The following is a 24,356-nucleotide window of genomic DNA, read 5'->3' on the forward strand; positions in this document are numbered from 1 at the left end:
TTACATTTTAAAAGATATTTCAATTTAGTTTCAGGTTTTTGACTATAACATTAACCACTTTTAAAATATTTTTTATTTGTTTCAATTTTAGTAGTTTTTAACAAATCTCTCTATCAGATATTTAAGGACTGTTAAATTACTTCGACAACTGACAAAACTGTGGGTGGGGCTCACTAGTTGTCAATATTTTCAAAAATATTCTGGGGCAGTGGGTGGAATCTCAAAAAAAAACTGGTTCTCTATTGCCCTTCAGGAAAGAGAATCTGCCACCCTTACACTGTATAGATGTTTCTTCAGTCCCATACCCATGTTATGTGGTCAATTCTTACATGCTCCCTGAAATATTCTAGCAAGTCACTTAACTGTTCACCACCACTTTCTTAAGGGTAATTAGAGATTGCTAGCGATGCCCAAAGGAGTCTTTAATGGCCTAGATTTTGTGGTCAGCATAAAGCAGCAATGCACTGATCATGAAAGGACCTATCCACAAATGTCTATTGCTCTCTCTAGAATGGATTTCAGCTTTTGCAATAACACCACTGCTACTTGTCAGCTCAGGGACATCCAGTCAATCAAAAATGCTAAGCAGCCAATTATAATTATCAGAGACAGCAAACTGGAATAATAAACAACAGAAATTTTCAAGCAACTTTTTTTTGTATTTTACACAGTGAGAAATTAAGATCAGAACGTGGGCATGCAATTAAGGTAAATATTGAAGTACAAACAATCTTTGAAAATTTTAATCACACCATATGCAACAAAGCATTACACTTATAGAATTTTTATCACTCAAAAGGTTTGCATATACTTTAAGCTCTTATTAATACACTGACTTCTGTCTATTATATGGAACAACACAGAATCAGTGCCAGCAGCTTTTGGATTACTGCGTTTAATTGTGCATCTGCATATATTCCTAAATCTGGTCTCAAATTTCCTCCATTGTGGTGAGTGCTGATTGTTATCCTGACTGCAAATTCTGGACTTTTTATTAGCTAATACTTTGTTCTATCTGTATTCTAAGTACTAGACACATCATTTCAAATAAGTTTTAATGTGATCAGCCTGCATACATACCTTCAGAGAATGCATTATTTTGCTCATTCCCAATTTAACATAATTTACTCCACTCCCATCCAATGAATTCATTTCCATGCTAACACAGTACTTTGGCTTCTGTGCCTTAATTATATGAAATATATATCAATGCAATTTGATTGTAGCACAGAATGGGGCAATACAACCTTTTCTAATTACAAAAGGTTAATTTGAAGACTATCAGAGCATGTTAGAAATAACTGAAAAAAATTACCATCAGCAAATGTTTAACATTAATAAGCTATGAGGATATATGTACATAGACGTATTTCACTGAACTGGTTGCTTGACTCAATGAAATTATAATTCCAAATCATCAGTATTTTGCAGACATTCACTGCAATAGAGCTGAATGCTGGTGATATGTGCAAAAACAGTCAACCCAATATCATCCAGTTTGGATCACAAATAGAGACTTATTTCTACTCTATTATTCATATGACCATTCAAAAAACTGGGTTGGATTGTTCTCTCAGTTCTTCATCCATCTTCCTCTACCTGACCATTTTCAGCTTGGAGGTGGGCTTGTGATGTGGAGGTATATCACATTAATCCAGGAGGTGCCCAATACCCCTGCAGCAAGACTGGGATGGTTTTCTTTTAAAACGGGAATTATGCTTGATGTGAGGGACAGCATTCCAAGCTGAAGGAATTTGGAACTGTGCTTGGCAGTAAAACGACACAACACCCAGCCCTTGGGTTTCACTTGGTCACAACTACCTTACTGAAAGTTAAACAACCAGCGTTATTTTTTTGATTCCTATAGGTTAATCAAAACAGTATTCAAATTTTCTCTTGGCCTTTCAACTTATTTTTACACTGCTCATGAAAGGCTTTAGCCATCTCAATACATTTCATGGCAAGTATATCTGACAGTCAACAGATATTTTTAAAACATTATTGGAATACCTTAAGTTTTTGTTTGTCACTTGTTCTCAAGTAGGACTATCGCACCCAGCTTTTAGTAATATAACTTGGATATACTGCCTTTCAGACTATTTCAGCTACACTAATGTACTGTTGGTTAAAGCAGTTATTATGGCCTCATTAATACTTATTACTGTGCAGTGCTATATTAATAATGTCATTATAACAATGTATTTTTCCTCTTTGGCTATGGAGCTACTATGTTTCTGGAGTAACTTTGAATTATTCTAGATTCAGTTGGTTTTCTACTACACAAGTTCTCTGTAGTTTTCACAGGAAAGTTTGGAAGGCTATAGGAATAATTGCCAGATATTAAACTGTCTTTCATCAGCCTACCAGCTAAACAGAGCCCAACATGTATCCAAGTGCTTAAAGCTGCATTATTCCTATATTTGAAGTAAAAACAGAAAATTCCTATATTTGAAGTAAAAACAGAAAACGGAAACACTCAGCAGGGTACTTGACTTAGTGTTGACTCTGTTTCTCTATCCACAGTTGCTGCCTAGTCTGCTGAGTGTTTCCAGCATTTTCCGTTTTTACTTAAGATTTCCAGCATCTGCATTTCTTTATTGTTTTTGTTTGCTTCCATATTCTTTTGGTTATATTTGCATGGAAATTTCAAAGGCTGTACTAAAATAATATTAATGCAGGTGGCAGGACAACATTGTCCAAATGCCCCTCAATGTTCTAAAAGGAGCACCGCATGAAGAATGATATCATGCCGGTTCCTGATGCGGACATTGCACTGGGGACCACAAAGGTGGCTGATAAATGGATGGGCCTGGTTGAATTTCCCTATGTGTGTGATATCACCTGGAAATTATTGCAAACTTGATTTACTCTGGGTTGATTCAATTTTCAGTTTCTCATCACCAAAGAGGAAAGTGCTACGTGATTAAATTTGTAGGTAAGTATCTTTAAGCTAGCATTTCATGCTACTCACCTCCATTGGATTAACAGTAATGGTGAGAGCAGAGTCATCCCAATCCATTTCATTTTCTTTCCCACTCTCATTTTCACGATTAGTGCGCTGGAAAGCTGTTCGAATCCTGAAGACCCCCAGAACAATTATGAAGACTAGGAAACTAATACACACAACAATGACGATAGTTGCAGCACTGGGAATAGCTAAAATTAAAAAAAAACACTTAGTTACATTCTCTGGAATGGAAAGAAAACAGAAATTTAAACTTTTGAACTTGAGGAATCTGTAATCTTAAAGTTGATATCTTGCATTTAGGTTGAAGGAAGAAGTTTGCTCTTTTTTAATAGGATCTGGCTTTGATAATTACGTGACATTTCATAAGTATGAGATAAAGGAGATCTGGACTATAATTCAAATGTTCATAAGGAACTATAAAATATAAATGTGCACCACCAGGCTAACACATGAGAAAACATCAGCACCCTGGACAATCGGTAATTTTCCAACCAACATTCCATACAATTCCAAATCTGCTTTTAACTTGGATAAATTCTCTTTTTGCCTGAAATTTAATACTGGGCAAATCCCATTAAGTAGTAAACCTAAGGGATTTAGGATTAGTAAATCCTAAAATCTACTTTACCTTCCTAGGTGGTAAGCAATTTACACAGCAAGCATGTTAATGTAGTGTTTGTTTTTTTTGCCATCCATTGGAACAGTTCAGTCTACCAAATATGTGGTGATTTTCAGCAGTCCCAACTTGGGCTCAACCCTGGCTGTCTGACCATGGTCCATGCAAAAGCAAACAGGAGCAGATTCCAGGAAAGTCCAGCCATTATAATTAGTTCTACATTATTAAAAGTATTTAATCTACCAAATTTTCTGGCTCAGCAAAAATATGTTAAACCCCAAAGTTTAAATTTTTGCTCTGTGCAAGTTTTCCATTTGATCTGTAGAAGTGTTATTTTGGAAAGGACAAGAAGGAGCAAGGATGAGAGATTGAATAAGTGTGATTGTGTAGGCAAGAATGAGGGAAGAATGGGAACAAGATTATAAGCAGGCAAATAAACCATGAGTACACTCAAATAAGTGACGGAGAGGACACTTGAGCATGAATACCAAATGGCAGCAATGCTACAACAGAGACCAGTCTTTAAAAAAATGTACTTAATTGACTGTGAAATGCTTTGAGGCATTGCAATCTCAAAGAAAAATGCTATAGAGTTTTCTGTGAGCTACATGAAAACAATTTTTTAAAAATTGGGTTAGATATCAAATAAGAATGCAGGCTCTACTGTAAAACCTACACATAGGACATCTTACTCATTCAATGGAAAATGATGAATTAAAAAAATTGTTAAATGGGTGCGATGTATAGCAGGAAAACCAATATCATATAACATAATTTTGTTGGGGGGGAATGGGCAAATTAGATATCTGAAAAGATTAAATATTGCTGCATCGTAGAGGTTTCATTCTTGTTGTAATATAAGCATATAGAGAAACTCATACTATAAGTCATGTGGAAGGACACAAAGGAAGGGGTGAGGGAGAAAAGTGCAGTGAGAAGCAAGAGCTGTGGTAGGGGTTGGTTAAAAGAGAATAAATAAGAGGTTTAACAGAGGGGGAAAGGGAGGAATATTCCACATGCTCAAATTGTCTGATGGCATGATCTCTTGATGAGGTGGGGGTGTATGGGTGGAGGATACAATTATCTCTTTGTAACCACTGGCAAAGATGGGGGGTCAAAATGAGAACCGTGAATAAGTATCTTTTGACCATTTCCAAAAAGAATCAGTGAAGATTTAGAAACAGGCTGGAGAAAAGTTCCCCTCTATTCTAAAAGGACTCAATACTTCAATTGCTTTTCTCTCTGTAGGAACCAGGCTAAAATAGGGAGAGGATGCTTATCACCAGTTATCTGCTTGACAGTAATGATTTCTGTGGATATGAAAGTCTAAAAGGCAACTAACAGTCAGGCTTGTTTCACACATGTATAATGACAAGTCTTCTGGGGTTTCAGAAAATAAGCTATGATTACTAGCCCTCTGGAATGCACTGATGGAAGATCTTAAAGGAACTTGAATTACAAGCCTAATAAAAGACAGTATAAAAGTAAAATGTTGATACCATACATTACAACTATTCACAATTCAAAGAAAGGAAGTGGTACAATTTGTAATTCTCTGATTTACAGCACACAATCTTTTGGAATTGTGAAATGAAATATGACTCAAATTATAGCTGCACTTTTGCAATCATTTTTGTGACTGGCAACAATACATTACATTTACCACGGAAAATGACTATCATAGCACTATTTGCAAGCATCTCTGTACTGTAGATGCTGAGACTTCCAAAACTGATTTTACCATAGGCTCAGGCAGCAGGACAGTTTTCAGTACATGACCATTGGCAACCTAATTGTTAACTTGAAATACCTTATCATGCTGTGCAATTGTGTAGGATAAATAAATAGATTTTTAAAATACATCTTGGAAAGATATTCAACTTTTTTTTACTCCTTTTTAAGCTAGCAATTACAATGACAACTTGTATTTAAAGAGTGCCTTATTATCGTTAGCCATCTCAAGGCACTTCACAGGAGTGCTATCAGACAAAATTTGACACCAAGACACACAAAGAGATATTTGGGCTGCAGGGTGAAAGGGGTAAATTTTAAGGAATACTATAAAAGAGGAAAGTGAGGTAGAGATAAAGGAGGGAATTACAGAGCTTATTGCCTAGGTTACCCAGGCATGGTCACCAATGGTCGAACAATGAAAATCTGTTATATTATAGTGGTTAGAATTGAAGGAGTACAGTAATTACAAAGGGTTGAAGGTTGAAAGTCGCCAAGGAGAGAAAGTCGATGACTCGGGAACCCAGTTTGTAAAGGTCACCAATGCAATGTGTTCAGTTTTTAACCAACATACAATAACAGAATATTTCTGCTCACCCAGTGCTGAATGTTTAACAAGTAGTGTGATTTATTTCAGACAGTGGACAAGGTGAGAAATCTGGGAGGCAGAGACTGATGAATCGGAATACCGATGAAATGTGATATAGCCCTGAATTTCTTGCCAGCTTGCTGCTGATCCACTCAACAGGTCCTGACTTAACGTTTGTGGAGAGAGAAAAGCTATTGCAGTGATTCCCTGGCTATGACGGGGACACATAAGACTGGAATCAGGTGAGTATGCCCTCGCTAATGTAAAATAAAAACAGAAAACCACTGGAAATACTCAGGAGGTCAGCCGAATCTGCAGAAAGAGAAACCGCTAAAGTTTTGGGTCGAAGGCCTGACCTGTGAAGTATTTCCAGCATTTTGTGTTTCCGTAATAGATTTCCTGCACTGCAGTTTTATTTTTGATTTTTCTGCTGGATGTGGTCTCACCTGCCAAGACAAAGGAAGAAAGACTTGGGAGGAAATTGCTGTGGTCAACTAGGACAGTCAGAACGATGTGGAGGGAGACTGCGTCAAGGTCACATTAATTGTAATAGGTAACGTTCATTGCCTTTGGAAATTCAGTTGGAGAAACGGAGTGGGGGAACGATGGCTATGGATCTGCAGTTAGATAAATATATTCTAAGAATTTGGAGAGAAGAGAGATGTGAAGGGTCAAATTTTGTTGTTTTTTTTGATGCAAGGGCTACAAGACAGAGTGAATTGTTGAAAAGATCAAGGGTAACAGTGGTTCGGCTAGTGGAGCTGCTGCCTTGAAAGTCCAATGGACCGAGGTTAGATCTTGGTGCTGTCTGTGTAGAATTTTCAGGTTCTCCCTGTGACTATGTGGGTTTCTTCCTGGTGCTCCAGTTTCTTGCCACAACCCAAAAACAAACAGGTTAGTCCCTTTTATTGTGTAGGTGAGAGCTAGATTCTGGATGGGGTGGGGGAAGCAAGGGTTGAGTTGGTGGGAACCTGACAAGAATAACAAATCTGGGATCAGTGTAAATGGGGACGTTGATACTTGGTGGGCCAAAGGGCCTGTTTCTGTGGACTATAAGCCAACATTGGGGGTTAGGATAGCAAATTTGGGTTGTTAGTAGTTGGATTAAACTGGGGTTGTGGGTGTAGGAAATGATTCTGTTTGAGATGAGTGAAGAAGGGACAAGAGATGAGAAGAGTGAAATTAGATTAGGTGACGAAGAATTAAACTACATTGTTACAGAACTTGAGATAAATATGATTATTTTCATAAATAGTGAAATGTTAACATTTTTGTGCAGGCAGCAATTTCAAATATTATCCTTAACCTAAACTGGCTAGTTCTCATCTTTTAACTGACTGTCAATCGAATCGGATGCCATCCTTTTTTAATAGTTGAGCTGCTTAAGTAGGTTCAGAGTATTTCACATCACGCAAAATGATTGATATCTACAGCAGATTCATATCCTTATGGCTGCAATTTTCTTGCATTATTTGGGGGTAGGATTGGTGGGTTCTGTGGATCAAGAATCTATTCCCCAACAATTCTCTTTGATGCTGCCTGGAGTGAAGCCACTTGTACTATCACCAGCTGGACCAGCCAACCCAGTGCCGCTTGCAGCTGACCTTCAGGGTCATCTTCTGCCTTCTCTAAAGGAGCAGCCTTCTCTCCACATTGCCACACCTATAAGGGGAAAATGGTGGACCAAGAAAAATGATTTGGGGAAACTGTTAGTACGGGTAGCACAGGTTATCATTGTAGAGTGCATATGTTTTTATTTCCTTTAACTCAGTGGTTTATTTTCATTAAATATTTTGTCATTTTGATCTCCAGCCTATGAACTTTAACAAGCTGTGCTGCAGGACTATGAGGATCGTGTCTAAAGGGAAGAGTACAACACGGTATTGTCAGAACTGTAAGCATCACTTTTTGCCCCTCGTTTAATGACTGACCTTGGGGTGGGAAGGGTGACCCTGTGAATAAAGCTGCATTTGCATGATGTTCCTGTCCAGTTCCCTTCCACATCTATAGTGATACTTGTGCAGAAAGAAAGGGTAACATGAGCTGATGAAACATGGACTACGTAGTCATAATTCGATTAAATGGGTGCTGCAACATGGCAGAAATCAGGACTCTGTGCCGAAAAATCAGATTGCCAGACAATGTCATACGCTGCTGTAAAATCAAAGAAGACAACAACAGTCTTGCATCAAAAACAGATTGTAGTGGCATGACAAGTCAACTGTCAGTGTCTGGTGACAGAATGGGTGGTGAATCTGTCAACGTGGACCTGAGAGAGAGTGTTCAAACAAGGGTGCTACAGGACTGAATTTTGTGGCCCTGATACGTTAGTCTGTATAAATATTAATACCCCCATTTTTTTAAACCAAGTTATTCACTTTGACTTTTTTTTTCAAGGAAACTGTTCTATTACCTGAGTTATGAGCAGTATTAAGGTTGTGACCTGGGAGATCAGGCAGCGAATGATGGATTGACTGGAGAAACTGAGGCTGAACAACCACATGATTAACATGGTCCATAAGATTAATGTTGTGCAGAACGTTCACCTAGACAAAGGAAACCAAGGTGGTCAATAATCATCTTGTCAAATCAATTCTCACAGTCCTGAGCAGTGACAGTGTTAGTGCATTATTGCTTACCAAGTAAATTACATACAGCACTCATGTATTGAGCAGCTCTGCTTTCTGACCTTAATACATCAACTGTCTCAATATGTATACCAGAGCTGTCTTTTTCCCACCTCTAAGTTGAATTCATTGCTCGTGTAACGTCCATTGAGCTCTGAGCATGTAAGTCTAAACTTTCGACCAAAAATGGATGCAGTTTCCCAGTGACGATATCGGAGCTTGCGAAGAACATGTTCATAGTTTGCCATGGTGTCCACGCCTAATAAAAAGCACAGGTTACAGGTGGAAGACAGCCTCGTTAATCACTATTTTACACAGGTGCCAACTTATATTTTCTAAAACTAGCCTTGAGTGGGTGGGGAATCATAGAATTGAACACTGTTACAAATTCTATTGTACTTTGCGCAAAAATTTCATTTCTGCATGCTGTACTTCCCTACCTATTTTGAGAACAATTTGCTCATCTTCATGTTCATAGAAAATAAAACCTGTAGCTGCACAATAATTGCATATTTATTGCAACAATCTATGTCCTGTACATAAATTTTATACATACAGCAAGCCTTATTGCATTGATTATATGGACATTGTGATTTGCTATAAAGGGATGAAACTAAAACAGACGATATCATTACCAGTATAATTTTAATAAAATCAGTATGTCAAGCCAACAAATGCTATTAAATGTTTGTCAACTTGATAAAGAAAATAAATCAATTTTGAACTACAATTAAATAAGTATAAAAGAAATGGCAGTTACCGTAAATTGACATCCCTGCGGTGGAATTTGTGAATTCAAGATGTTTCCCATGCAACTCAATTGGTTCTAGTTCCAGACATTCCTGTTCTGAATTTAATTCATCCCCTGTGATCAAAATATCACAGTAATCCAGGTTGTGAACAATCCCTTCAGGTCCACTAGGATGACGGGCTGCAAAAAGAATTTTTTACAAACTGCTGGTGAACATACGTGAACCTCATATCAAATTTGAAATCTGTACTAGAATATAAATCTTACGTTTGTGACAAAAAAAATTATAAATCATTTCACTTAATTGAGTTGGGTCAAGGCCGATGAACCCTATTATCTCAGTATTTCTCTCTAAGATGTCAGAAAATAGTTTTCATGGCCATAGTGATCGGAAAACCTGCAACAAAGTACTTTGTTAAATAAAAAAAAGCTTACAATATCAGCACATCATTTCTTTCTATGGCCTTTCCACAGAGGCAGACAGACAGACTTTGGAATGCCAGACAGTAAACATTGTTACAACATTTAGTCACATGATACAATGCCTAAAATAGCAACAACCAATATTACACATGCTATATCCCTATTTTAATGATGAAAATTAGAAGGAAAACATTCAAAATAACTCAAAAGCAAAAAGACAATGCAAATCTGAAATAAAAGCAAAAAAAATGTAGCTTAGACACATACATCTGACTAACGCTATCAGAATATACTGCTTGGTCAGCTGTTTGTGGCTCACATAATATACTCAGACACAGCAGGAACTTGCTCAGATAGTTGATGAATCCCAGAAAGTGTTAAGTTCTACAACAGCTGTCAGGCTTAGCACTTTGTTTACTGTCTTTAGCTGGATCTGGCTTCTTAAAATCATAAGAAATTGAAGCACAAGGAGAACATTCAGCTCCTTGCGCCTGCTCTATCGTTCATTAAGATCATGGCTGATCGTTTACCTCAGTGCCACCTTTGTCCCTAACCCCATTTCCCCTAAAACTTAGCTCATTCAGGACAGAAATTGATAGATTTAACGGGTGAGCCTCTGGTCTCATTTGATGGCTTCTTAGTTTGATTCAGTTCTCTCTCCTCGCAACAATGTGACACAGTAACATTTTACGTTTGTCTGTTCTGCTTTATCTGCCATATCCAGTTCAATATTTACTGTGAACTCTTCTTTCCACAGTCTACATTCTTTAGACAAGATATTTCACTGGAAATCCAGTGGCCCAGGTGTCTGCATTTGCCACATCGTGGAGTCCTTTGATTGAATGGTACATTGTCTCAGTACTTCTCACTAAGATGCTGAAAAATAGTCGCTAGCTAACATCAACATACTTTATGAAATAAAACAGCTTGCGATGTGATGACAAGTTTCTTATTCTGTACTTTTCCACAGAGGCAGACACAGGAACTTTCTACAGCAACTCCAGTTAGTCACATTATATAATCCTTATCAAGGTATCACCTTAAAAAGAGCAACACCAAGGTCACATATGCCATGTTTCATATGCTATGTGTGTAAGCAGCAACAAGGTAATTTCCAGCCATAAAAGCCCCGAAATACAAATCTCTCCTTGCACATAAAATTGTTTTTATTCAATTGGATGACTCTTTTCAGTTCTTACCCAAGCTGGTTGGATGGAATTTCACATTAAGCTGAAATATATCCTCTTGGGTAGAAGAGATCGTACTATTTCCCTGCCAGAGAGATATTGATGATGGCCATTGTTCATAACCCAAGCTATGGTCTTTTCATCTTGTACCTCAAGTGCACAATATCATCTGTATCTCTCATTGTGCTGACTTGCTCACACCTTCTCAGTTTCTTATCAGCCTATCGAGGGCATAATTAAAGCTCTTACCAAAAGAAAAAAAGATATATTTATATTGCTCCTTTCACACCATGACATCCCAAAGCACTCAACAGTCAATGTTGCAGTTTTTTTAGTGTTATTACTGCAGGAGGAAACACGTCTCCAGCTAGCTCAAAGATTACTTTGCTGATGAGATGATGGGCCATGTCATGCATTGCCCAACCTGCCACTAGATGTAAATGTTTTTGTTAAATTACAAAGAAATTTACAAAAAAACATTTATTTAAAAATACACTAATTAGAAACAAAGATATTGTGCTACAGAAAAACAGGCAAAAACCCCTTACGTGAACTTACTTGTGTAATGGAAGTCAGCAGGAAGAATTAAATGAATGGTATCATAGTAAAGAGGAGGGACTGGACATTCAGCTCAGTAAGATCCAGAACCAGCAATGGACTTTATGTTAAGTTCAGCAGAGGAGCAGGAGGTCAGATGTACTGCCAACTGACTTCCGGCTCATTCCTGACTTACACAATGCCGTTTCCACAGGCAGAAATCAAAGGCACTGAACATTGGAGAGCAGATTTGTGCCATTGAACGAGGGCTAAATATTGGCCTTTGCACTGGGAGAACTGTAAGTCTTTATCAGATGCTATTTTTACCCTCTTAATTGTTACCTATATACATTTGTTCAATAAAACAATTTTAGTCCCATATCCGAGAAAACTCTTCCAACAATTTGCCACAGTCTCTCAGACAATCGTCAAATCAACAATGTCCCCCTCTCTCTCACTTTGCTAATGACAATATTCCTCCTCTCCCTCGATTATACCGATAGCACAAGTCAAATGCTTTAACATTCATTCTTTGGTGCTTTTATCTGTCCGTTTACATGCATTTCCCATATTATCATGGTGTTGAAGTTAGGAGACAAGGTTATTTATTTTCCCCAATACTTTGCCTATGTGGAGGATTTTACTTCCTTTAGTCTTTCATTTAATTTTCAGTTCAATCCAGGATTAGTCTCAGCTAATTCTTAATCTTCTCGTTGGGGGTGCTGATCCTTTGAGAACTTGGCATTCTTCGGGTAAAGAAAGTCAGAGTAGAATACTAGAAGCTGAGAAGAATGGGAGAAAACAAAGGACACATAGGTATCACAAATAAAAAGTGATATTGAAATCCAGTTTATCTTCCAATGGATACAAGTTCCCATAGCAGCAACAGTCATTAATCTTAGAATTTGGATTGCTGTTTCAATACATGTTTGGGCCACAAATTGGCAACTTCTAGTTCTTCTAAGAAAAAAATAGAAATCTTCACACATATCTAAAGAAAGCTTTTCTGAAATAATAGTGTATTATTATTTACATAGTGCCTTTAATACATTAAGAAAACCATCCAAAGGCACTTTATTGAACAAAAGAAAATGATGCCAAGCAACATAAAGAACATTTGGGTAGATGGCCAAAGTTTGGTTAAAGAGATAGGTTTAAAGACCATTTGAAGTAGAAAAGAAAGTTAGATGGGGAGAGGTTTGCAGAGGGTATTACAGAGCCTAACAGCTTGGCAGCTGAAGGCGTATGTACCGTGGAGCAATTAAATGCTGGATTGTTCAGGAGGTCAGATTTGGAAGAGGAGATGTCTTGGAGGATTAGAGAGTTGGAGGATGTTACAGAGATAGGGAGGGGAAGCTAAAGAGGGGAACCAAGTACGTGTAATGCAGATGGGATGCTAGGCTTAAAAGCTTCCAGATCTTGCTCGACTGATGCAAGGACTATTCATCACCTAACATGGGCCAATCCAATTCCTGCCAGACTTAATATCGAAGCTAAGATATTAATTGTTCAAATTTTTAAGCGCAACAAAAGCATATTAAACTACACACCTTATATGGGCCCTTGACACTGAGGAGTACCTTGATATGTTTTTGTAAGTATCAGTAAAGTTGAGTCTGTTGCAACCTATATCATTATCAAGAATGATTTGTTTAAAATATAACTAGGAAACTTAATTATCAGAAAATTATGAATTAAATGACTGAAGTTTCTAAGTTGAGGGTTGTTAAAATTAGGACTTAATAAAAGGTGTTTCAGGGGGATTCACTTGACTTTTACTTCTTTTCTCTGATTTTTCCACCTTATTGGAGCTTTTTGCCTCCCTTCTTTGACATACTTTTGTTCCTAAATTGTGAACTCAACCAACCTTTGCCGTCTTCACGTCCCCCTCTTCTAACAGTGCTAATGATCCTTAGGCCAGGAAACAGCACTACTCCTCTGCTGCTCTCGAACTCTGACGCTGGTCTGGAAAAATGATCCAATCCGCTAATGGTAATCTTTGGTTCAACAGGTTGAAGGACCACAATATAGCCATCGATATCTGGGACATTGATGCAAGTGTCCTCACCGAAACACCTTCGGAGAAAAAAAAACTCAGCAAACCATTCGATATCTTACAGTCTAAAGCACGAGTCCCTGGAGAAGTTAGTTATACTTATAAATAGATGTTTCAGACAGCAGTGGGGATCTTGAGATCAAATTCTTTCCAATTATCCTGGTTATTATGCTGGAATCACCCTTTTCCAACTAATTTTTTCCCTCAAAATCCTCTTATATACTGGTTTCTGTAATTTTCCATTTCCTGAGAAATTAACATGACAAAGATTTATAATTTTCCTGGATCTCACTTTCTGATTACATGCATGAGTTTAACAATGAAATGGTCACATTGCACTGGTTTAGGTTAGCAATGGGAAAAGCAGTGCTTTGCTTTTTTGTTATTTTAAGTTGCTACCTTTCTAGTTAGTATTACTTTCAACACAGAGTTTGTTATGAATAGATTTCATATATCAATAGACCACAATTAATTGCAGGTGGCAATGTCTCAAACTCAAAGCCAATTTTACTAGACTGAACTGATTTACCAAACGTGGACAGGCTACTTGTAGGTAAATCACTGTTGGAGTAAATGAGAGTCATTTCATAATGGGATTCAAGGGTGCTCTGGGTAAATGTGTTCCCAAAAAGAAACAAATTGGAGCTACCAAATCTACTGCCTCCAGATGACAATGTTCGTGTAAGTAGGATACCACAAAAATGGGACGCTTTTTGAGATACCGTAAGCACTTAATCCTGGAAAAGTATAGGAAGTGTAAGCCTTATATTAAAAGAGAAAGTCGGAAAGAAAAAGGATATGAAAGGTTTTGGCAAATAAAATCCAAAGATGTTTCATAAATGCATAAAGGACAACTGATAATTAAGAAGAATGGGCCTATTGCAACAAAAAGGTAACTTGTAGATGGAGACAGAGGATGTGGGTCAGGTTTTTAATATTTTGTGACTGTCTTCACAACAGAGTAGGATCCCAGTGTTAATATTTAAAGTGAATGAATGCAAAATATTGGAAGAGATAACACAATAAAAGAGGAGCTATGAAGAGGTTTATCATCCTTGTAAATGAATAAATCACGAGGCCCAGATAAAAGATATCTTAGGGTGCAAAAAAGATCAAGGGTGGAAATTACAGAAGGTTTGAATACAATTTTTCAGTCTTCTCTGGCTTTAAGGAGAGCTTCCCAAGGCTTGGAGAGCTGTTAATGTTGTTTGAAAATTTAAAAAGGGATGAAGTAACTACAAGCCAATTAGTTTAACTTTAGTGGTGAGAAAATAATTTATATCCATGTTAAGGGCCAATGTAAATCTTCAATTAGAAAGTCACATATAAATCAAGGTGTAGATTACTTGGCCCTTCAAACCTACTCTGGCTCATCAGATTGTGACCTTGATTCTGCATTCCTGTCTTCCCAAGAACCTACTTCCAACACATTAACATCCTTCCTTAAGTAAGAAGCCAATAGTATCAATGGTACTCCAGATGACATCTCACCAATGCTCTGTATTGCTTAAACATAACCTCAATTGCTCTGGCAATAAAGAATAAAGGACAATATCTTGTTAGCTTTCCTAATTACTTCTTGTATCTGTATACTTTTTTTTGCAAATCATACACTAGGACATCCAAGTTCATCTGTATCTCAGAGCACTGCAAGCTCTTACCAATTATATATTATACTTTTATTTTCCTTATTTTTGCTCCTAAAATGAACAATTTCCATATATCTTACTCCATTTGCCAGACCTTTCTCTGTTCATTTAACTATCTATTTTGCATTGTAGTCTTTTTAAGCCCTTTTCACAACATACTTTCCTACCTATCTTTGTATTATCAGTAAAATTAGAAACCAAATCTTCAGTGCCTTCATTCAGGTCATTTATATAAACTGTGAAACTTGAAGCCCCAAAAGTGATCCCTGTGGAATACCACTCATCATATCTTACTTGCAGAAGTTCCATTCATGCTTACACTGTTTCCTGTTAGCTAGCCAATTTTCTATCCAGGCCAAAATGATATCTTTTATGCCATAAACTTTTACCTTGTGCAATAACCTTTGTTGCAGCATTTAATCAAATGCCTCTTGGAAATCTAAAACGAGTACATCCATCGGTTCTCCTTTATCCATAACACAAAACTTCTTCAAAGAACTCCACTAAGTTGATCAAATATTATTTCCCTTTCACAAAACTTGACTGTGCCTAATTACTTTTTATTTTTCTAAGTGATCTTCTATAACATCTTTAATAATAGCTGTTGACATTTTGCCTATGAGAAACATTAAGCTGACTGGCATGTAATAACTTGTTTTCTGTCTCCGTCCCTTTTTAAATAAAGGAGTTACATTTACCATTCTCCAATCTAATTGAACGATCACCAAATCTAGGGCATTTTGGAAAATTAAAATGAATGCATCAAACATCTCTTCAGAGATATTTTAAGCCAAATCCTTTGAAGCCCCAAGAATGAAGTTCCTCAGTACCTAAGGACTTCAGAAACTTTCTCTGTACCATTCCCTGGTGATTGCAATTTTCCAAGATTTCCCCCTGCCTTCTAATTCCTGATTTACAGCTATTTCTAGAATGCTACTTGTAACCTTTAAGATAAAAACTAAAAAAAACGTTTTTACTTCATCTGCCATTTCTTTGTTTTCTAATATTAATTCCTCAGACACACTTTCTGTAGGACCAATGCTCACTTTGTTTAAATACCTTTTGAAATTCTAATTGTTTACATACTTCCAGCTAGTACTGAGTTTTCTTAGTCTTCAATTTTTTTTCTTTTGTAATCTTTTTACCATTTGTTATTCTTTACACTAAGCATAATCTTCTGTCCTACCACATTGATTTGCTCAATTATATACTTTGTCTTTAAGTATGATACTGTCTTTAACATATTTGATAGCTAAGGAAGATAGGTCGTTAGCTTGGGATTGTTCCTTCTGGTTGGCAGGTATCTATTCTGCACATTGTGAAAGATCTCTTTAAACGTCTGACATTGCAACTCAATTGTCTCATCCTTTAACCTAAGTTGCCAGTTTACTTTAGTTGGCCCTGCTTTCACAAGTGCCCTTATTTAGGTTTAAAATACTAGAATTGGACCAATTCTTCTCTCCTTCAAAATGAATGTAAAATTCATTTATATTATTATTTTGGGGGGCACTTAGATCATTTATTAATCTCACCTCAATGTACAATACTGAGTTGAGTATAATGTGCTCTTGGGTTGGCTTAACATGAGGACATATTTGCTAATATAGAAGAATACATTTATACTTTAATGTGGAAGAAAAGTTGGCATTCTAAATGTCCCTTTGTCGAATTATCACGAGTAAAACTAAGTTGAGCTTGAGTACAGCTCACAAATAACTTACTGCACTTGGGTGGATATTGTGTAGCGTCGAATGCCAGGAGTTGGAAATTGTCTTGAGTTAATGTATGCCACCAACTGCATTGCTCGATTTATGGTGTCAATGTCATCCCCTTCCATGACCAGGATTGACTGGGCAGGATTAAAGTGAAACTACCAAAAAGAACAAAATTAATTTATAACTTATGTAAATGCCAGTCCTCGAGCATGATCAAAATTAAAGATATCAATGAAGTAAAACTTCCACTTGCAACGAAATATGAAATATGATATCATTGGTTTCACCTATAGAGTCTCTGTGAACTTGGAATGACTCTATTTGGCACTGCAAAATAAATTGATGCTCAAATTACTGAAGTAGACATATTTTGCAATATGGAATGTTTAGACAAAAATACATTTTAAATGCAAATTAATATAATTAATTTTTGATCAATTAAAATTAATTATTTTTAATCAAATTTATTCTACAAACACTAACCTTTACTGATCAATGATGCAAATTAATAGAAACATCTCTATCAGCAGAGATATGAGCCACTGTAATCCCTCACCTTGATTTCTTTGCCAAGGCTCTCCAAGGAATTAATATCCAAACCTTCTTTGCAGGTCTGCAAACAGGAGATAACTTTCTGACTCTCAATCTTGCCTGGACGAATAGATAAACCTGAGAGGCTACCATGGAAAAACTGGGCAAATTGAGGCTTTAAAATTTCCCCACCTAAAGATAAAAAATTTTAAAACAAATTAATGTTGATAAAATGCACGTATAACAAGAGCTCGATCTTCTTTCTTAATAACCGATGCCCTACTGTCCTCCCTGTGGACAAGAACTTCTTGCCACTGGCTCAAGTTTTACACTGAATATATTTGTCTCAAATGCCCTTTTTTTTTAAGCCGCCTTACTTCATCTGCTTAAATTGTTGACCATTACATTGAGCATCTCTTGCTAGAGAGTTCTTTGCACAATGTCGGTGATTTATTTAGAACAATTGCAATGTTTTTTAATACTACTAAAACAGTCCTGTGGTAAATGATTAATACTGTATTAGCAAATAATGCAGTGTTTAAAAACTGTCATATGAACACCAAAATCAGTGACAATGTAACAGAAAAGCAGACACTGATGTTTGTTTTCATGACTGTGAAAATAATCAATTGATCAATCTGCAACTTCCCTGACTTAAACACAATATAGCAGTGTACATTTAATATATATAATGGCAATAACATGAGAATTTAACCCCTATAATCAAAATTCACCTATTTGAAGATTTACTTGTCCTCTCCCCCCTTAACACTTAGACACTTCTTTATATCCAAGTTCTTTGGAAAGACATTTAAATGACACTTAGACAAGTAGAAGCAATGAAAAGGGTTGTGGGCCAAAGGGCCTGTTTCCAATGCTGTTGTAACTCTGTGACTCAGAATTAATTTCATTCTTGTTTCTGTGGGCTTCACTGGTCTTCATATTTTTCTGCACCATCTCCTAAACCCTGGTAGCTCTGGGGTTATGTTTACCTCTTAGTCAGGTGGCAATGGATTGCATATGAACGTGAGAAAATAACGCACAAGTACAGATTGCTGGTCTACCAGACTGCCCAATACCTCATTGTGATATCTTATGCATCATGATTAGACATCCATTTACCCACTTTTGTGAGAATATGAGAACTCTAGATCAAAAAAAGGGAAAATATCTGGAATATTCCTAAATGGCCTCCATTTAGATGGTCAAAATACTCCAGACCACACTGCTTATTACATGGTACCTACCACTTGTATGGCCTCTGAATGATGTACTGTTTCCTTTGAAGATATACAATAAATCAACACTCACGGCACAAGCTGTCTACTGCATGAAACTACACTCCAGAGATCAGTGTATTTAATTTGGGCTGACACTTCAATGCAGTGTCATAACAGAGGTGCACTTCTTAAGATGCTGTTATTCAGCTGTGATGCAAGATAAAGACCCTACCCATTCTCCTAAACGTTGTAAAAGATCCCTTGGCGCTATTCACATGAACAACAGTGTGCCCTGGTCAATATTTATCCTTCAAACATGCCATCAGAAACAGATTGTCTGTGGGACCTTGCTGTGTTCAGTTTGCCTGGCCTTTCCCTATAAAAGAAAGTTATTGTGCTTTAAAATCTATGACAGTAGCCCAATTAAAACTCATCCCAAGTCAATCAATGGCAGGAATCAGACAACAGTGTTAACTTAGGTTCATTTAACATTGACCATAAATTATAATTTGTCAAGTTCAGCCAAATGAAAACAATTGTAGCCTTATGCATACTTAAAGTTAATTTATTGTAGCTTCAAATATGTATAATTTACAGGAGACTTTGATTTTTAAAGGCTCAAATGTCTTACATTCTTTAATAGTTATTTTCACCACCACAAACAGAAAAAAGTGTTATCAAGGCTTTAGGAAATATAGGCCAGATTTTGTGGTTGTTAATTGTGGCAAAACTCTCAGTATTCACTGATGTGACATGTCACGTAAATGACAGTAATTCTGACATTCCTGAATTTTAGTGTGGAAATCTCAAAACTGCTGTCAGTGATTTAATTTTCCTTCATAGGCTTTGTTGTTTCGTAGCCATCTGCAACCTTAATCAAAGAAAATAAATGATTTAACAAAAATGTCAGGTGCAGTAAAAGCACTTCACGGAGAACCCAGGCCATCACCAGGGCAGCAGTGAGGGAGCTCCCTTGCTGAAGACTAGATTAGCCAATTCTCTTCCTCTTCTTCCTTCCCATCCCCTTCTCCTTCAGCAGTCCCTTGGGATTAAGGGCAACTTTCTCCAACTCCAGTTTTGTAGGTTCTGAGGTGTGAGATGGTGTACAACTTCTGGCATTTACACAGGGTCTCTGTATGTTCCCAATGCATGGCTTGAAGTTCTCTGTATTATCCCAAATTCTGCTTCTTTGACTGCCAGGAGCCAGTGGTAAAGCTGTACTTCTTCAAAGAGGCTTTGAAAACATCCTTGACTCTCTTCTCTGCCCACTTGGTAATCACTTTCCATGACACAGCTCAGAATAGACTGATTGTTTCAGGAGTCTAGTGTTGGGCAGGCAAATGATGTGGTCTCAATGCTGGTGACATTGGCTAAAATTGGTTTGCTTATCCTTTCAATGAATTTGGAGAATTCTGGGGAAACAACATTGGTGATACCCTTCCAATGCTAAACTTCAAGTCATCATTGTGTCCTTCACTGAAGCATGCAAAAGGGATGAGCCTCACATTTAGCATCTGCAAGACAAAGGTTCTCCACCAACCTGCCACCCCTGTACCACTGTACCCTCTGACAATAAGAGTTCATGCCAAGACCCTGGAAAAACTTGTCTATTTCCCACATCCTGTGAGCCACCTTTTTGCGAAGGCAGATGTCTATGACGTAATTTAGCATTGCCTTAAATATGCCAGCATAACCTTTGATCTATTGAGGAAAAGTATATTTGAAGAGCAAGACCTCAAAGCTGGCTCAAAACCTAGGGCCTGTCATATACCGGTGAATCTTGCCCTCCTATATACTTGGGACACCTGGATTACCTGAAGCACATCAAGTCCAGTACATTCTGCAGAATACAGCACTTTAGGTATTTACAAACTGGACACATTGTAAAATATCCTGAATGGAATCTTTATTGCATGATAATACAAGTCAGCTTTTATCAAGCATTAAGTCATAATTCTTCCTGAAAGATTGTCAGGAGAAAGAATACTAATTGTGTGTGTGTCACAAGAGAGACTGCAGATGCTGGAAATCTGCAGCAACACACAAAATACTGGAGGAACTCAGCGGGTCAGGCAGCATCTATGGAGGGAAATGGACAGTCGACGTTTCAGGTCGAGACCCTTCATCTGGACTGGAAAGAAAGAGGGGAGGTAGCCGGTATAAAAGGGTGGGGGGAGGGGTGGGGGTAGAGCTGGCGGGTGATAGGTGGATCCAGGTGAAAGGGCAATGATCGGCAGGTGGGGGTGGGGGGTGGGAATTATGTAAGAAGTTGGAAGGTAATAGGTGGAAGTGACAAAGGGCTGAAGAAGATGAAATCTGATAGGAGAGGATGGTGGACCATGGAATAAAGGGAAGGGGGGCAACCGGAGGGAGGAATGTGTGGGTGATGGGCAGATCGACAGGACAGAGGAGGAAAAGAGAAGGGGTGACGGAGCCAGTGGAATAAAGGAAAACAAAGGGGGGGGGAACCGAGGGGAGTGATTACTGGAAGTGAGAGAAATCGATGTTCATGCCGTCAGGTTGGAGGCTGACAAGGCGGAATATGAGGTGCCATTCCTCTAATCTGCATCTGGCCTCAACTTGGCAGTAGAGGAGGCCTTGGACAGACATGTCGGTGTGGGAATTGGAAGTGGAATTAAAATGGCTAGCCACTGGGAGATCCTGGCTGGTATGGCAGACGGAGAGAAGGTGCTCAATAAAGCAATCCCCCGATCTGCGTTCGGTCTTACCGATGTAGAGCAGGCCGCACCGGGAGCACCGGACGCAGTAAAAGACACCGATGGATTCAAAGGTGGACTGCCTCACCTGGAAGGACTGTTTAGGGCCCTGAATGGTGGCGAGGGAGGTGGTGTGGGGCAAGTGTAACACTTAGCGGCAGCTGCAGGGATAAGTTCCTGGAGGGGGATCGGTGGGGAGGGCCGAGCAGACAAGGGAGTCACAGAGAGAGTGATCCTTGCGAGGGGAAGATGTGCTTGGTGGTGGGAACCCGCTGGAGGTGGCGGAAGTTGTAGAGAATGATGTGTTGGATGCATAGGCTCGTGGGGTGGTAGGTGAGGACAAGGGGAACTCTATACCTGTTATGTCTTGGGGGAGGGGGGAATGACGTGAGGGCAGATGTGTGGGAAAAGAAGAGATGCAGGTAAGGGCTGCTTCGATAGCAGCGGGGAAGAAATCTCATTTTCAGAAGAAGGAGGACATCTTGGATGTCCTGGAATGGAAAGCCGCATCATGAGAACAAATGCGGTGGAAGTGGAGGAACTGAGAGAAGGGAATAGCATCCTAGCAAGTGACAGGGTGGGAAGAGGCATTTGTATTGTGATTCACTCAGATTAAATTTCATTATAAAATAATTACTTTTTAAACCTTTTTATTTTAAAATAATTACTTCGAACATTTTTGATTCTATCCTTGTCATATTTGTATTTTTCACCCTGTATTTTGCACTTACACTGAATATATTAGACAGACAATTATGGTGCTTTTCCCTTCCTTGTCTATTAGAATTTTTCAATCCGAGAACAGCTTTGTTAGCCTACTGACATCAAAACTACTGGAATTTAAAGATGTCCTTAAACTAATGCCTGTTAGGGGAAGAAACAGAGCTGTGCATACCACAGAGATCCTTAAGTCTGTATGGACAGCTTTCTTTAAGATCAGCTGCTCATGCTGTCCTTTCCAGTTGAGCACAAAACCTTGGCCTTAAGACAAAAGGAAAAGGCCATTTAGTTTCATAAATCTGTTGCTCCAACAGAGGAATCTATTTCAATTTTTCACCAAAATCAGAGAGAGATGTAGTCCAATCCTTCAGAGAAAACAAGTACTGATATTTTATCTCCTCACTTGCGGAAAGTTACGAATTGGTTCACAATGAATGATTCCATCTGCTGTGCAGTGATTGCTAAGTAGGAAAATGCTTATGGTAAAAGCCCACAAACAGATAGATGCATGAACAGTTAATCATTAATTTTAACAGTCATTGAAGAAATGCCTGCTGGGAGAGTTCCTTGCTCTCTTTTAAATAACACAACCTGATCTTTAACATCAACTTGATCCTCAGAATATACAGACAGAATTTTGGTTTTGTTTCTCATTTCATTATGTTTCCGATAAAATGACTGGCTATGACTCAAATTCAACTGGTTTCTCTGACTGCGACAATAGCTGCATCTCTACAGGAATTATACCTAACATCAGTGGTTGGGCAATGACCAGGTAGATGAATTATCTACCTGTTATGGAACCCATTCCTTTTTTAATCCATTGATTTAAATGGAATGTAAATTGGATTTATTGCATGAAGGCATAATTATTGTCCATTATCTTAGCCACTGAACTAAAGAGCAAGAACATATACAGCAGATTTTATTAAATTGGAGTGAAATAACTTTTACTTGTACTTTCAAAGGATTTCAGAACAGGAAAATGTCTTGGACTTTTCCTGGTTTGTAACCTCAAGCAATACCTATGGATAATTTATATAAGATCATGATTATTCATGGGACTTTTTGTTTCTTCTTTGTGCCCTGACAATATTTGAACTGAACATATTATCATCCAAACAGCCCTGAAACACAAATGCTTAAGATTACTCTTTGACCCAGAAACTCATTAGCTAAATTTCAAAATCATCTCATACAGAAAAAAAAACAAAAAACTGGAGATTCAAAAATATATTTACACAATGTCGTAAGAAATGTTCTGATTTCACATTAACACTAATAATTTTACAATTTAATATGAAGATATTAAGACAATTTTAATTGCAAAATTAATTGACTGAATCAACTTGAATCAAATACTGGCTTGTTTAATAAAAGTGCACCTCTCATTTAGAAGGTTGCATTAAAAATTATTGTACGCAGAAAATTAGAAAAGCATGGAAAGGTGGATAACACATGACCATGTGATACTTTCCCTAGTAGTGCATTCTGGTTCCATTTTAAAACAAAAGTACTTTTTGCTGTTCTCATGTCTGTAGGACAGCCACAGATTATGTGCTTTTTGAATGAAATATAATTCCACATTTTCTATGCCTATGTTATAATATCACTTCAGTTGCATTCCTCTTAATGTCAAAAACAGATGCTGCGAGGAGGCAAGAGAATTGTGATATGCGATTAACCTACAGACCATTGTTTCTGACAGAGATAGCATGCAAACTTTGTGATGGATCCTCTGTGCAGCCAGCACTAAATCACATTGTTCATTGGTTGCAGCCAATATGGCTGGCAGTTACTTCATCCACTACTTAAAGTCGGTCTACACATCTTAAAAGGGAGGTGGATTGAGGCTACAGGAAGTAGCAGGGGGTTGGGGGAGAGTGGGATTTTCAAAAGTTAAGAAACTGACAGCGTCCCCATCAAGTCTGGAGTCAGGCAGGGCTGCCCTCTCTCCCGTCTTGTTTGTGTGCTGTATAGAACCCTTTGCCGAATCCATCAGGAAGGACGAGAGCATCAGAGGGGTGACGTTGCCAGGCAGCGGGGGCACCCCGGTGAAAACCTCCCTGTATATGGACGACGTCGCCGTCTTCTGCTCAGACCCGAGGTCAGTCGGCAGATTGATCAGCATCTGCAACCGGTTTGAGTCGGCATCAGGGGCCAGAGTCAACCGCGCCAAGAGTGGTTTCTTCGGCAAGTGGCCCCACCGATCCAACATCCCCTTCACCGTCAGGCCTGACTATCTGAAGGTGCTGGGGATCTGGTTCGGAGGGGCCGGGGCATGCAACAAAAATTGGCGTGAGCGGATTGGGAAGGTGA

General features: G+C 38.2%; 1 protein-coding gene across 1 annotated transcript in view; it reads right to left on the reverse strand.

Moving 5' to 3' along the window:
- Positions 1-24,356, reverse strand: part of LOC127571531 (calsyntenin-2-like) — a 422,857-nt gene that overhangs the window by 11,927 nt on the left and 386,574 nt on the right. The window contains 7 exon segments of the mRNA XM_052017987.1: positions 2,972-3,156; positions 8,318-8,450; positions 8,645-8,790; positions 9,292-9,462; positions 13,297-13,505; positions 16,856-17,004; positions 17,406-17,572. Of these exon segments, the coding sequence (XP_051873947.1) occupies positions 2,972-3,156; positions 8,318-8,450; positions 8,645-8,790; positions 9,292-9,462; positions 13,297-13,505; positions 16,856-17,004; positions 17,406-17,572 (1,160 nt within the window).

This window comes from Pristis pectinata, chromosome 6, assembly GCF_009764475.1.
Source record: "Pristis pectinata isolate sPriPec2 chromosome 6, sPriPec2.1.pri, whole genome shotgun sequence".
NCBI lineage: Eukaryota > Metazoa > Chordata > Chondrichthyes > Rhinopristiformes > Pristidae > Pristis > Pristis pectinata.